The following is a 13,105-nucleotide window of genomic DNA, read 5'->3' as shown; positions in this document are numbered from 1 at the left end:
TTTCAGCTGACAGCAGCTCTGGTGAAAGGCTGCAGAGTAGGCGTCATTATGAGCTAATCAAGCTGCCATCCTCTCTGGGCAGATTTTACATTTTAAACTTAAAGCATAATTAATGGGGTGTTAGTAAGAATCCCTTATTTGTCTCATGACAGGGGAGATTTCACCCCCTCCATTCACTGTGTGAGCATTTGTTGTATTTGTATAAAGGTTTGAAAGGCTGGTAGGCAAACACATGCCCTGATGGAGCCGGCACCAAAAAGGAAGGAAATACTTTGGACTCAGCCACGTGTCAGCCATTGTCTCACTGAATCTGTGTCTGGTCACATCACTCTGCTTTCATGTAAAGTTATTTTTGTGTTACTTTTCACTGTAGCTTTTGTTTGAGCTTAGAAACAAACCTATTGGCTTAGGAATGATTGTCTACGTCACACTCTTCAGAGATACGAGCTTCCTTGCTGCTAGTGTTACGATTCCACTGTTATCATTCCTAATCCCACCAGATTGACACGATCCCGACACCACACCGTGACAGAGCCTCCCCCGTGTTTTACACATGCCTCTGGACTAGGGCTGCCAAGATTAGTCGACTAGTCACGATTACATCGACTATCAAAATCGTCGACGACTGATTTAATAGTCGACGCGTTGTTTGAAGCTTTGTAAGATCACAAAAGACGCAGGAATAAGTAGTAGGATTTAAGAGTGTAATAACGGACTGAAACAGAAGATGGCAGCACTGCATGTACAAGGATACCAGCTGCCGTTAAACCCTGAAGAAGAAGAAGAAGAAGAAGCTGTGTCCCAGAATTCATAGCGCAGCCCAGCTCAGTTTCCAACAATGGTGGCAGCTGGTTAGTTTTAATATTACTCTTATTATTCTTTCTGGGTCACAAAATAAACGTTTAACATATTTTCAGGCGAGAATGTAGCTGTGTAAACCTCAAATATCTGCTCAGTTTATCAAGACACCACATATTTTCAAAAGCGCTCCGACGTTTTCGGAGACGTCTGTTACCCACTAGCTCGATAGCTAGCCGGGAGCTAGGCTCACTAGAGCCGTGAGAACACCGGACTCTCGCTAATCGTTTTCAAACCCACCGCCGTCTTTCGCTACTCAGGTTAAACATGATATATAAGTCACTTAGATAACTTAAAAATGTTATTGTTTGACTTTTTTCAGTATTTTATTTGTTCCTGAGAAAATCGGTTTGGCTGAGATTAAAGTTATAGTTTTTACACAGCTGAATAAACATCAAGCAGACAGCTGATTATCAGAAGTGTGAGATGCTCGAGAATTTACTCCGGTGTCCTGTTATATTTTAGATAGCAAGGAGTTTATTAAACTTCACCGAAACAATCTGCAGATTTCATTAAAATTTAATCAACTATCATCTTGTCTTTATTGTTAGTTAGCACATACCTTACACACTTAAAGCTGTAAGCTAATGATAGTTATATAAGAGCAGATGCTGCTGGTGCAATAAGCTGTACATCCAATGGATGATGATCTGATTAGTCGGTGACTAGTCGACTATCAAAATAATCGTTTGTGGCAGCCCTACTCTGGACTCTCACTGCTGTACCTCTCCCCTAACCTCTTCCATACATACGGACAACAATTTGAATTGAGGCCGTTTCTAATGAGACTTTGACAAATGGTAGATGGGCCGAAGTCCCAGATCCAGCCCTCAGGTCAGGCATTTGCTGGATTTTACTCATGCTCTTCATTTGATTCAAATAGTTTTTTAGGCCTGCCACTCATTTGTCGTCCACGTGTACACAGCATGTGTCAGCTCTTTGGGAATCAGCTTGTTTATGTAAAATACTGCTTTATGTCTTTGGGCATTTTTTTGCAGATTCAACTAAAGAAATGGGAAAAGCTTTTATGACCAGATGCCTTTTTTACACTTTAATAGTAAGTGTTGAGTGACAGGTCAAACAAAAGAAATATCCCTCCCAGTATTGTCAGGTACTGTCCCCAAAATGACTAAAAAGCAGCCAAAGACTGATGAGGTCGGGCAGGAGTGGGAGTGATGTTTAGGGCGAGATCGGATGCTGCGCTGCGGTGACCCCTAAAGCGAGCAGCTGAGAGAGGAACACGTAAGGACTGGTTGTTCTGCACAGACGGCCTCTCTGCTTTGTGTTCGTGGGGTTAAAGCTGAACTCTGTTACCTCAGATTATTCACAGCTGTAGAAGACGCTGCTTCTAAACAGCAGTCAGCAGGTTGTTTGACAGTAACACTCCCTGCACTGCAAACGTATGAGAGCTGTCATCTTTAGAAATAAAAACACATTTCAGGGCTCCCCTCCCTGAGGGACCAGTCATATTACAAAATATTTCATCTTTTGCTTCTCAGAAGTGGCTTCATAGCTCTCTCCTTCTCTGTTTTGGTGTGTGTGCAGATGTCCCTGGAAGCAAATATAAAACATGGCTCTCCTGAGAAAAAGTAAGTGTAACCAAAGTGTGATGAAATGGATAAAGACTGATTCATGTTGTCCAGCAGTGTTAGCTGACATGTTCTTGTAGCTGAGAAGTAACGTTAGCAGATTGTGTTGTCTGCATGTGCTTTGCATTCACGTCCACTGTGCATCCACTGGGCAGCTGTTGCCAGTAAAGGTCCCCTCATTTTCCCCAGGAAGAGGAAGCAGCCGTGCACATGCACCAAATATCTATGGAATGGGATATGCAGATGGCAGCAGGCTGTAACGAGTTATCCCTGAACTGCATGCGGTTGTTAAAAAGTAAAAGTTGCATGTGTGCAAATTTCAGTAACTCCAGTATTTTTCACGCTGTTTTCTTTCTACAGAAAAGGCAAATTTTCCTCTTTACTCGCCTTCAGGAAATCCACCTTCTACTAGCCAAACCTTTAACGCTTAAATCGACTGGTAACTGGATTCTCATACTGTGAGAGCAATCCTTAAGTGCTTTCAATAATCCGTGGACAATTAGAGTTAGGATGCTGTGCAGACTCCAGTTAGCACTAGATACAGCTGCACAAAAACCAAAGTAAGCTTTGTAAGTGTTTGCAGACCCTCCTTCCTCTCTGGTGTGTCTCGCAGCTGGAGGAAACTAAGAAATACACAAAGCATTTTGAAAATGGACATGTTTTACTGTTTATAGTAACAGCTGATAATCACTTAATTATTTATGGGATGATTTATTCTCTTTCTTTGCTGTGCGACTGAGAATCACCATTGCTAGCATAAAGGTAGCAGTTACCTGCCTATTGTTGCAGCCGGTGTCTCTGTGAAGTCTTTTTTCTTTCTTTGGTTTAAAGCTTTCAGTCTCTTTAAGCTGACCTGAGCTAATGAACATCAGACTGTTGTCTGGCTCAGCCATCGGCCGCAAAGTAAAGAGCCTCATTTTTATTTTTTATTATTCTTACTTGTACTTTGCTTTGACTGTGTTGGTGGAGGCTCAATCTGATGTCGCCGTGCTGATGTTCCTGGATCAACATCGCAAGTGACCAATCACACTGTAGTGATGGAAACACCATCACATCACACAGCCCTGACCACATCCTGACCTGTTTCCCTGAGTGGACGGCTATGATGTCACAATGCTGTGATTGGTCAGATCCAATGTTGATCCTGGACAACATGAGGATATCAGCTGATGGAGAGGAATAGAGAGGGTCAGAGGGAGTTTCTGTCTCTGCTGATGTAGAGAGAGCATGTGATAGCGTTTCAAAGGAGGACGTGATGATGGAGAAGCTGACAGATGAGGTCAGGCACAAGTCTGTGGTTTATGATGTTCCTTCTAAACGTAGACAGCTTTTGTTGTTTTATGGCATCAATCTGCTTTGAGACAAACTTCTTTAGTTTTGCACTCAAACTCTGACTGATCGCGTTTCAGTCAATCGGATCCTGCTGGTGCTGCTGGTGCTGATGGTGTGCCTCCTCCTGCGCAGTACACTGCTCCGAGCCTCCACTCGGCCAAGACTCTCAGGTGCGTCAGCGTCGATCTTCACTACTTAATCTGAGAAATACTCACTAATGCTCCAAATGTGAAATATGTTACTTTAAGTGAAAATGAGCCCACTGAGATTGAGCTTAAACCAGTCTAAACTCCTGATTCCTGACAGAGAACAGGAAAAAAGTTTCTCAGGAACACGCTGCAGAAGCGCATGATGTCGTGCCCGTCGTCATCTGTGCATCAGAGGAGCGCATGGGTGCCTCCATGGCAACCATCAACAGCATCATCAGCAACACAGACGCCAGTGTTTTCTTCTACGTTGTGACTCTTCGTGATGCTGTCAAACTCACCAGGTGCGTCTTTGAACTACAAAAATATGAACCGCACTTTGTTCCAAATGTGGACATCAGTGGTTTTCTCCCAGTATTGTTGCCCAAAGTGAGTATTTCTCACCTAATCTTCCTTTTGTGTCACGTAGGAGGTACATAGAGAAGACAAAACTCAAAGGCATCCGCTACAAGATAGTGGAGTTTAACCCGATGGTCCTTGTTGGAAAAGTGAAGCCAGATTCATCTCGACCTGATCTCTTACATCCCGTGAGTGCTGCGTCTGCATCCGTGCCATCAGCCGAACCAAGCACAGAGTTTCTGTCTCAAAGAAATAAAAAACTTTGTTTTTGCAGCTCAACTTTGTGCGGTTTTACCTCCCTCTGCTCGACATCCTCCACTCCAGGGTGATATACTTAGATGATGACATCATCGTGCAGGGTACGCATGTCTACAATCAGTCTGATAAAATGACTCCATATTAAACTGAATGATTCAATAAGTGTTTAAATAATCTTTACACACATGTGTAATCTTCTACATTAGACACAACTGTGCTAACGAGCAGCGTCACACAGAGTTATTAAACGGCTGAATTAAGAGGTCGACCCTGACATGACACCCAGTGAAGTCAAAGGAGCCCTTTATTGTAGTGATGGGATTTCCGGCTCTTTTTAGAGATCCGGCTCTTTCGGCTCGGCTCACTAAAAAGATCCGACTCTTTCGGCTCCGAACCGGCTCTTCAGGTTGTTTTGTTGCTTTAATTATTTAATCATTAACAATAATATAAAATTATGCAGAAATGGAATTACTAATGTAAAAAAAAAGTGGTTTTATTTATATATGTTTATATATAAATATATGCGGTGCCCCCTAGAGACAAAACACGTACAAACTCCAAAACACATTTCTAGCATGAACTGAACTTCCAAAGCAGAGCTACTAGATCACTTAAATTACACAATTGAAAGCATATGTGTATTGTTTGTGTATTTATAGACAAGCACTCATATATATTCAAATAATTTAAAAAAAAATTCATTTACCTGTTACTACCACACACCAAATCCGGTCGTTGGTACTTGCTGGCTTGTGTAGCCACTAGGTAACAAAAGCTCAACACTGCCCCCTAGCATCCTGGAGCACTTCTGTTGTCTTTTGTACGTGTTTTGTCTCTAAGGGCCACCATAAATATACTTTATTTATTCACTCCACATAAAATGTAATAAATAAATCATATAATACAAAAAACAACTATTTACATTTTAAACTTTTAACTATTTAAATTTTCAGCTTTTTCCTTTTAAACAAATTTAACGTGAAACAACACAAAACACTGCAAACCACAACACAATTAAATATAAATTAAAATATTAAAACAAAAAGAAGATGCACATTCTCTGTCATATGGGCCTGCATGATTTCTGAATCCTTTATCATCTGCAACTGAAAATAGTGGATGATTACTATACCTTTCTAATGTGACGTTGTTGTCCCTCGCTCTCTTTCTCTGGCTCTGTTCCTGTGCTACTGCGAGTGTAACTAACGCCCCTCCCCCCTCTGCCCAGCGCAAAGTACAGGCCGCGCGTGCGGAGTTTAGCGGGAAAAAGGGCGAGAGAGAGGGCGAGAGAAAGAAAAAAAAAAACTCACGGCTCCCAATAAGGAGCCGGCTCGCGTCGTTCACGTCAAAGATCCGGCTCTAAGAGCCATTTCGTTCGCGAACGACCCATCACTACTTTATTGGCTCCTAGAGAACTAACTACACCCAGAAGATCTCTCAATAAATACATCATTATTTGCTTTACTCGGGTTCTGTTTGTTAATTATTAAAATGAGTTTTAGGATCTGAAACATGAAAGTGTGACGAGTATCAGGATGGGGACAGATACAGCACTGCAGTCTGGTTGTGTTTCAGGTGACATCAGGGATCTGTTTAATATCCAACTGAAGCCAGGACACGCGGCTGCTTTCGCCACAGACTGCGACCTCCCCTCCACACACGAGATGGTGCGCAGCGTCGGGATGCAGGTGGATTTTTACGGCTTCTGTTATTTTAGACTTTTATGCCTCGTGTAAATCTCACATTAAAGAGGTTTTATTTGACATAGTAACATGTGGGAGGGATTCAGTCATTATTATTTGGTATTCTCTCCTCTGAGCTCGTCCCCTAGACAACCTACATGGGCTTCCTGGACTACAGGAAACAGGAAGTGAAAGACCTGGGCATCAACCCCAGCGACTGCTCTTTCAACCCTGGAGTCTTTGTGGCAGATATGAACGAGTGGAAGAAGCAGAAGGTCACCAAAGAGCTGGAGAAGTGGATGGAGGAGAATTTCAGGTAAACTCCTTAAACTGGTGTCAAATGTTACCAATATGAACAGTAGAGTTGGTTTATGAAAGTTTGATCTTATTTTACCTTGAAAGAGAGGTCAAAGGTCAAATGCTACATATTTTAGATCTCTATACGGTACTGTCTATACGTCGACAATGCACAGCAAACCTGTACGGGATATCACGCCCACGCGTGTCCTGGCTGAAGAAACCTTTATTCACATGTGATGACACGCGCACACCCGCCTGCACATATAGCCGCTGTCATCACAGTCGTCAGTTCTTACGCTCTTCACCTCTGCTGAGTTGGGCTGCCCCTGCTGGTGTTAGCTAGGGCTGCCACAAACGATTATTTTGATAGTCGACTAATCCGATCATCATCCATTGGACGTAAAACGTACAGCTTATTGCACCAGCAGCATCTGCTCTTATATAACTATCATTAGCTTACAGCTTTAAGTGTTTATGGTATGTGCTAACTAAAAATAAAGACAAGATGATAGTTTATTAAATTTTAATGAAATTTGCAGATTGTTTCGGTGAAGTTTAATAAACTCCTTGCTATCTAAAATATAACAGGACACCGGAGTAAATTCTGGAGCATCTCACACTTCTGATAATCAGCTGTCTGCTTGACGTTTATTCAGCTGTGTAAAAACTATAACTTTAATCTCAGCCAAACCGATTTACTCAGGAACAAATAAAATACTGGAAAAAGCCAAACAATAACATTTTTAAGTTATCTAAGTGACTTATATATCATGTTTAACCTGAGTAGTGAAAGACGGCGGTGGGTTTGAAAACGATTTGCCGGGAGTCCGGTGTTCTCACGGCTCTAGTTAGCCTAGCCCCCGGCTAGCTATCGAGCTAGTGGCTAACAGACGTCTCCGAAAACGTCGGAGCGCTTTTGAAAATATGTGGTGTCTTGATAAACTGAGCAGATATTTGAGGTTTACACAGCTACATTCTCGCCTGAAAATATGTTAAACGTTTATTTTGTGACCCAGAAAGAATAATAAGAGTAATATTAAAACTAACTAGCTGCCGCCATTGCTGGAAACTGAGCTGGGCTGCGCTATGAATTCTGGGACACAGCTTCTTCTTCTTCGGGGTTTAACGGCAGCTGGCATCCTTGTACATGCAGTGCTGCCATCTTCTGTTTCAGTCCGTTATTACACTCTTAAATCCTACTACTTATTCCTGCGTCTTTTGGGATCTTACAAAGCTTCAAACGACACGTCGATTATTAAATTAGTCGTCGACGATTTTGATAGTCGACGTAATCGTGACTAGTCGACTAATCGTGGCAGCCCTAGTGTTAGTCTCCAGTGTTAGTTGGTGTGTAGGCTGCCCGCAGAGCGCTAATTTCAAGTTTTGCTGTGCAGCGTTTTGCTGTGCATTTTGGAATGGACTCCAAGAAGCGAGCAAAGCAGAAACCTTCTGTTCGCCCTTGTCCTCAGGGATGCGGTTTCTCTTTGCACGACAGCGACCAGCACAATGCCTGCCCTGTCTGCCTGGGGATCGTCCACGCTAGGAGAGCGTTGACGGAGCCCGAAGCCTGTGCGTTTTGTCGCCAGCTCCGGCGCTCGACCCTGGAAAGACGGGTGACGTTTGTGGAAAAAGTGCTGGGACGCTCCGCTGTCTGAAGCCCGTCAGCGCTCCCCAGGAAGACGATGACGTGCTGGTCATCGGCCTGGACATCCATGGTTTGTCGGAGGATGAGCAGGAGAGCTCATTGTCGGCCCAATGTGCCGCCGCTGCTGTGCCCCCCGGCCTCGATGACACCTCTCTTTTCTCCCTGTTTCGCCGTGCTGCTGAGAAGCTGCAGGTGGACTGGCCCTCTCCTCCACCAGCTCAGAAGCCGTCGCGGTTCGCGGGTTTTTTATTCCCACCGGAGCCCGCAGCAGCCAAAAACTGCCTTCCCATGTTCCCAGACTTTGTCTGCGAGCTAACAGCATCATGGGACAAACCTCTGTCTACCATCGTCACAGTGCCCGGCTATGGACAGTACATGGAATAGCTAACCTACGCCCTATGGAGCCGTCTCTTGCTGCTTATCTGGCCCCGTCCCATAACCATGGTGTCGGCGGCCCCACAACTCTGCCGTCCAAGCACTGCAGATTCTCTGCTTCGCAGCTGCAGAAGATTTATCGGGCTCAGGCCGGCACTGCTCGCGCCATGAGCTCCGTCACCATGCTCCAGACGTACCAGGCAATGTGCTCGGATCGCTGGTTCCTGATGACAGCCCGCTGGCACCTCTTCTTAACGAGGTCAGAGTCACCACAGATTACATCCTCTGTACCTAGTGCTGCCGTTCGGGCTGACGCCCGCTCCTCGCACCTTTGCAAAATGTGCCGAGGCAGCGCTAGCGCCCCTCAGAGAGAGGTGCATCTGCATCTTAGCCTACCTGGACGACTGGGCTCTCGTAGCTTGCTCCAGAGAGCAGGCGGAGACGCAGCTGTCACTGGTTCTGTCACACATTCAGACACTGGGGTTCTCTGTGAACGTTCAAAAGAGCTCGCTAATCCCGAGTCAGCAGATTTCGTTCCTCGGTTTGGAAATATGCTCGCTTTCCAGCCGCGTGCGTTTGTCAGAGCACAGAGTGGCGGCGTTTCATCGCTGCCTCGCTCAGTTTCAGCTGCGTTTCCAGACCATATTACGTTTGTTGGGCATGATGGCATCTATGATCGCCGTAGTGCCACTTGGACTGTTAAAAATGAGAGTGTTTCAACGCTGGACTCTCTCTCACCGTTTGCATCGCGTCACCTCCGGAGGAGGCTGCCGGTAACCGCGTTAAGGAGGCTGCCAGCTCGCCGTCCTTGGAGGGAGCCCGGGCTGCTGCATCAGGGCTCTCGGATTGGGAGGGTGTTGTTTGCAAGGTGGTGTCCACAGATGCGAGCTGTTAGCAGTGTTCTTAGCTCTAAAGCATTTCCATCCAGTCCTGGAGGGCCAGCATGTCTTAGTCAGGACGGACTCCTCCCCTGTTGAAGCTGTCTCGCTCTCTGCTGGTATGGTGTTCATTTTCTCTCTCTAAGAGCCACCCATACCCCGAGCCACCTGAACCTGGGGCCGGACCTTCTCTCCAGGGGGGTCCTCTGGTGAGAGCATGGAGGTTACACCCTTTAATAGTGGCTCAGATTAGGGATCTATTTGGCAAGGGGCAAATCTCTGTGGCACCTTCATGCTTACCTGCTGAAAGGTTAAACTTGACTGCTAAGGGTTTGCCACTGTTGAAATCTCCCAGTTCTTTGAATCTTTGGGCTGAAGGAAGGACACTTACTCGGTGTATAAATGCTCAATCAACAATCTTTTATTTCCATACAATTTTCACACAATGAGCATAACAACCATCATGATGGGGAGAGGTGCCTGAGAGGGTCACAGCAAGTCTCAAAATGGTGATGTGTTACACAGCTTCTTATACTTTCTACTGGCCCCCACCTGGTCGTAAACCTAAACATTCACACTCTCTTATCTGTCGTGGCGCCTAAGTTATGACCTCGGGCTCCCTGTCTTTCTACCTCCTACAGGAGTGGGGGCACAGAATGTTGTCTGCTTTTGCTATCACTGGACCAAGGTCCTTCACACGCAACCTTCTCAGAGAATGATTTAAGCAGTCTGACATGACAAGAAAACAGTGTAAAACATTCACAGCAGATAAATGGTGGCGCCCACCTGTCTAACAGTACCCAAAGGATGGTCACATTCTTTTAATCCCCAGAGATATACTTGAACATTTGTCTATCCTACTACCAAAAATATACTGAGACATTTTGTCTAACATACTATAAGAATATACTGCGAAGGGGGTCATGTTCTTTAACCTAATCTCACACCACCTAGTGTGATAGCGACAATTCAGAGCGCTAGGGCCTCATCTACTAGAGGCTTGTGCGCCTACAAATGGCGAGCCTTTGAGCAATGGTGCCAGGACCGCCACACTCTCCCATTTCAGTGTTTTGACATTCCCGCAGGAGCTGCTGGATAAGGGCCTTTCATTTTCAACAATTAAGGTTTATTTAGCAGCTATATCTGCTTGTCATATTGGCTTTGACGGGGTGACACCAGGTGCACATCCCCTCGCCATACGTTTTCTGAAAGGAGTTTGCTGGCTGAGGCCCGTGCTTAAGTCCAGTGTCCCTGCTTGGGACTTGTCTTTGGTGGTCTTTGGCGTTTGAACCCATTGGGTCTGTGGATATGAAATTTCTTTCATATAAGACTGCGTTTCTTCTCACTTTGGCTTCAGCAAAGCGAGTGGGTGACCTTCATGCGCTCTCTGTGCATCCCTCCTGCACACAGTTGTCTCCTGATGGTCTCAAGGTCGTATTGCGTCCAAATGCTGCCTATTTTATCTTATAACTCAATGGAGTTTGAGTTGCTGAGCTTTTGCTCCCCTCCTTTTGCACCTGAGGAGCAGAGGAGGATGCATTCTCTTTGTCCAGTGCGTGTGCTCCGCACCTACATTGAGCGCACTCAGAATGTGCGTTTATGTGACCAGCTGTTTGTCTGCTTCGCTAATCCAAACAGAGGCAGAGCTCTGTCCAAACAGAGGCTGTCCCACTGGATTATAGAAGCTATCTCACCAGCGTACAGCACCACAGGTCTTGCTTTGCCCCACGGGGTGAGAGCTCATTCCACCAGGGGGATGGCAACCTCATGGGCTCTTTTTAAAGGGATGCCTGTAGCTGATATTTGTGCGGCAGCTATTTGGGCATCACCGCACACTTTTGTGTGGTTTTATCGGTTGGACGTTACAGGCCCTTCAGTGGCTCATGCTGTCCTTTCTGCTGGGTCTACCGCTCACTAAGGATGTGGTGGTCCGATTCCGGTTCGGTGGCTGCTCTGTGGGGCATGTATATATGTCCCATACTTTTGTGTTGTACCGAGTGAATCGACTGAAAGGGAACAAATAGTTATGTCTATAACTTCTGTTCTCTGAAGGAGAGGAACGAGGTACAACACAAGGTGGCCCCACTGAGCAGTTTGGCTCGGTGAAGAGCGGCAATCAAGGGATGACTGTGATGACAGCGGCTATATGTGCAGGTGGGGGCGTGCGCGTGTCATCACACGCCATCTGCCTTAAAGGCGTGAATAAAGGTTTCTTCAGGCAGGACACGCGAGGGCGTGATATCCCGTATTATGTGTTGCACCTCGTTCCTCTCCTTCAGGGAACAGAAGTTATAGACATAACTATTCGTTTGCATGAATGAGCATGCAGCTTGTGGCCACGCTGAGTGGAACTGAACTTTACTCAGCTCACAAAAGTCTTTCCTACTTCATCCCAATTACAGAGTTCTTTCAGATGTGGTCGGCATGTCTGAATTATGCACAGAGTCCTTTTGCATGCGTGCTGTGACACACAGTTCCATCTTTTTATCTTTGTTTATGTGGTTTTCATTTGTTCATGTATTGTTTGTCTTCAGTCACTTGTTCTTGTTCATTGATTAGGTTTAAGGACTAAAAAGTCCTTCCCCCCACGAGCATATTGATCCCATTAGCAGGTTATGTGATGTAAACTGTTTTGTTCGGAGCCTTGCAGACGTAGCTGATGCAGGCTCACTGGTGTATAACAAATCTCTTTGTTTTGTTTTCACTGGCCACTTGAAGCATCTGATTTTTAAACCCTTCTCACCAACAGACAGAACATATACAGCAGTGCCATGGCAGGGGGCGTGGCAACCCCACCCATGCTAATCGTGTTTCATGACAAATACACGATACTGGACCCTCTGTGGCACGTCAGGCACCTGGGTAAGATCTTCACACACAGCTGGGATATTAGTGCCAGCGTCAGCTCAGTTTCCAAAAAGCTTCGCTGTGTGTCCAGGCTGGAGTCCGGATGTCCATCACCCAGAGAGCTTCCTCCAGGAGGCGCACCTCCTGCACTGGAATGGCCCGTTCAAGCCCTGGAATTACCCTGCTGTGCATTTAGATCGCTGGGAGAAGTGGTTCATCCCAGACCCCTCTGGAAGGTTCTCTTTGGAACGTCCTGACGACAGCTGAGGTCTGTGGCGGCGGCACCAAGGACCTGTCAGAGGGTCACGTGACGAAAGAGTAAATCCATGAATGTAACACTGAAAAACACCAAACTGTGACCTAAAGAGTGTCTGTACTGGAAACACTCGCAGGTACAAATATTACTCATTACTTTCAGCAGTGGCTTCAAAGAGAACATAAGAGACTGAACTGTTGTGTGTTTGTGAAACGTGTCGCATCATAAAAACTGTATTTCAAACCTAACATTTCAGATTGTTTCTTATCTTTATATGTTTTCCATACTGCTTCATATATCTGTATAGTTCTTCTACCCAGGATATATTACTGATACATTAGTATAACGTTTCATTTAGTGTGCAGCTCCAGTGATGGGCTAAGAGACCCCAGGAGCCCTGAGGACTGTGAAAAGGTGGTTCAAAAATAACGATCTGCAGCCTTAAAGGCCGCATTTTAAGGCCGATTACGTCACCGCGACGCGACGAAGGCTGTCCCAATTCAAAGGCTGCTCGAAATGCGGCCCTCAAATGCGTCCTTC

The 13,105-nt window shown here is 45.5% G+C and overlaps 1 protein-coding gene across 2 annotated transcripts; it reads left to right on the top strand.

The window, feature by feature from the left end:
- The first annotated feature begins 2,408 nt into the window (after nt 1–2,408).
- On the top strand, nt 2,409–12,803 carry glt8d2 (glycosyltransferase 8 domain containing 2). 2 transcript variants are annotated; one of them, XM_087830588.1, is made up of 9 exons: nt 2,409–2,447; nt 3,857–3,949; nt 4,086–4,269; nt 4,395–4,512; nt 4,599–4,683; nt 6,158–6,270; nt 6,414–6,580; nt 12,212–12,324; nt 12,401–12,803. In XM_087830588.1, the coding sequence occupies exons 1-9, from the start codon at nt 2,429–2,431 to the stop codon at nt 12,574–12,576; spliced, it is 1,068 nt and encodes a 355-aa protein (XP_087686714.1). In that variant the 5' UTR covers nt 2,409–2,428; the 3' UTR covers nt 12,577–12,803. The 2 variants fall into 2 exon arrangements, with proteins under 2 accessions (XP_087686714.1, XP_087686713.1); XM_087830587.1 differs by having other exon boundaries at nt 12,212–12,803.
- Nucleotides 12,804–13,105: the final 302 nt, after the last annotated feature.

This window comes from Neolamprologus brichardi, chromosome 17, assembly GCF_056152115.1.
Source record: "Neolamprologus brichardi isolate AB-2024 chromosome 17, ASM5615211v1, whole genome shotgun sequence".
In the NCBI taxonomy this organism is placed as follows: domain Eukaryota; kingdom Metazoa; phylum Chordata; class Actinopteri; order Cichliformes; family Cichlidae; genus Neolamprologus; species Neolamprologus brichardi.
The sequence above is the reverse complement of the archived record's forward strand: the minus strand, read 5'-3'. Positions and strand labels throughout refer to the sequence as shown.

Excerpts from the sequence above, each read along its gene's own strand:
- glt8d2 (XM_087830587.1), top strand. Across the intron at positions 3,950-4,085 it reads CACTCGGCCAAGACTCTCAG|AGAACAGGAAAAAAGTTTCT; the intron begins GTGCGTCAGCGT and ends GATTCCTGACAG. Across the intron at positions 6,581-12,211 it reads TGGATGGAGGAGAATTTCAG|ACAGAACATATACAGCAGTG; the intron begins GTAAACTCCTTA and ends TCTCACCAACAG.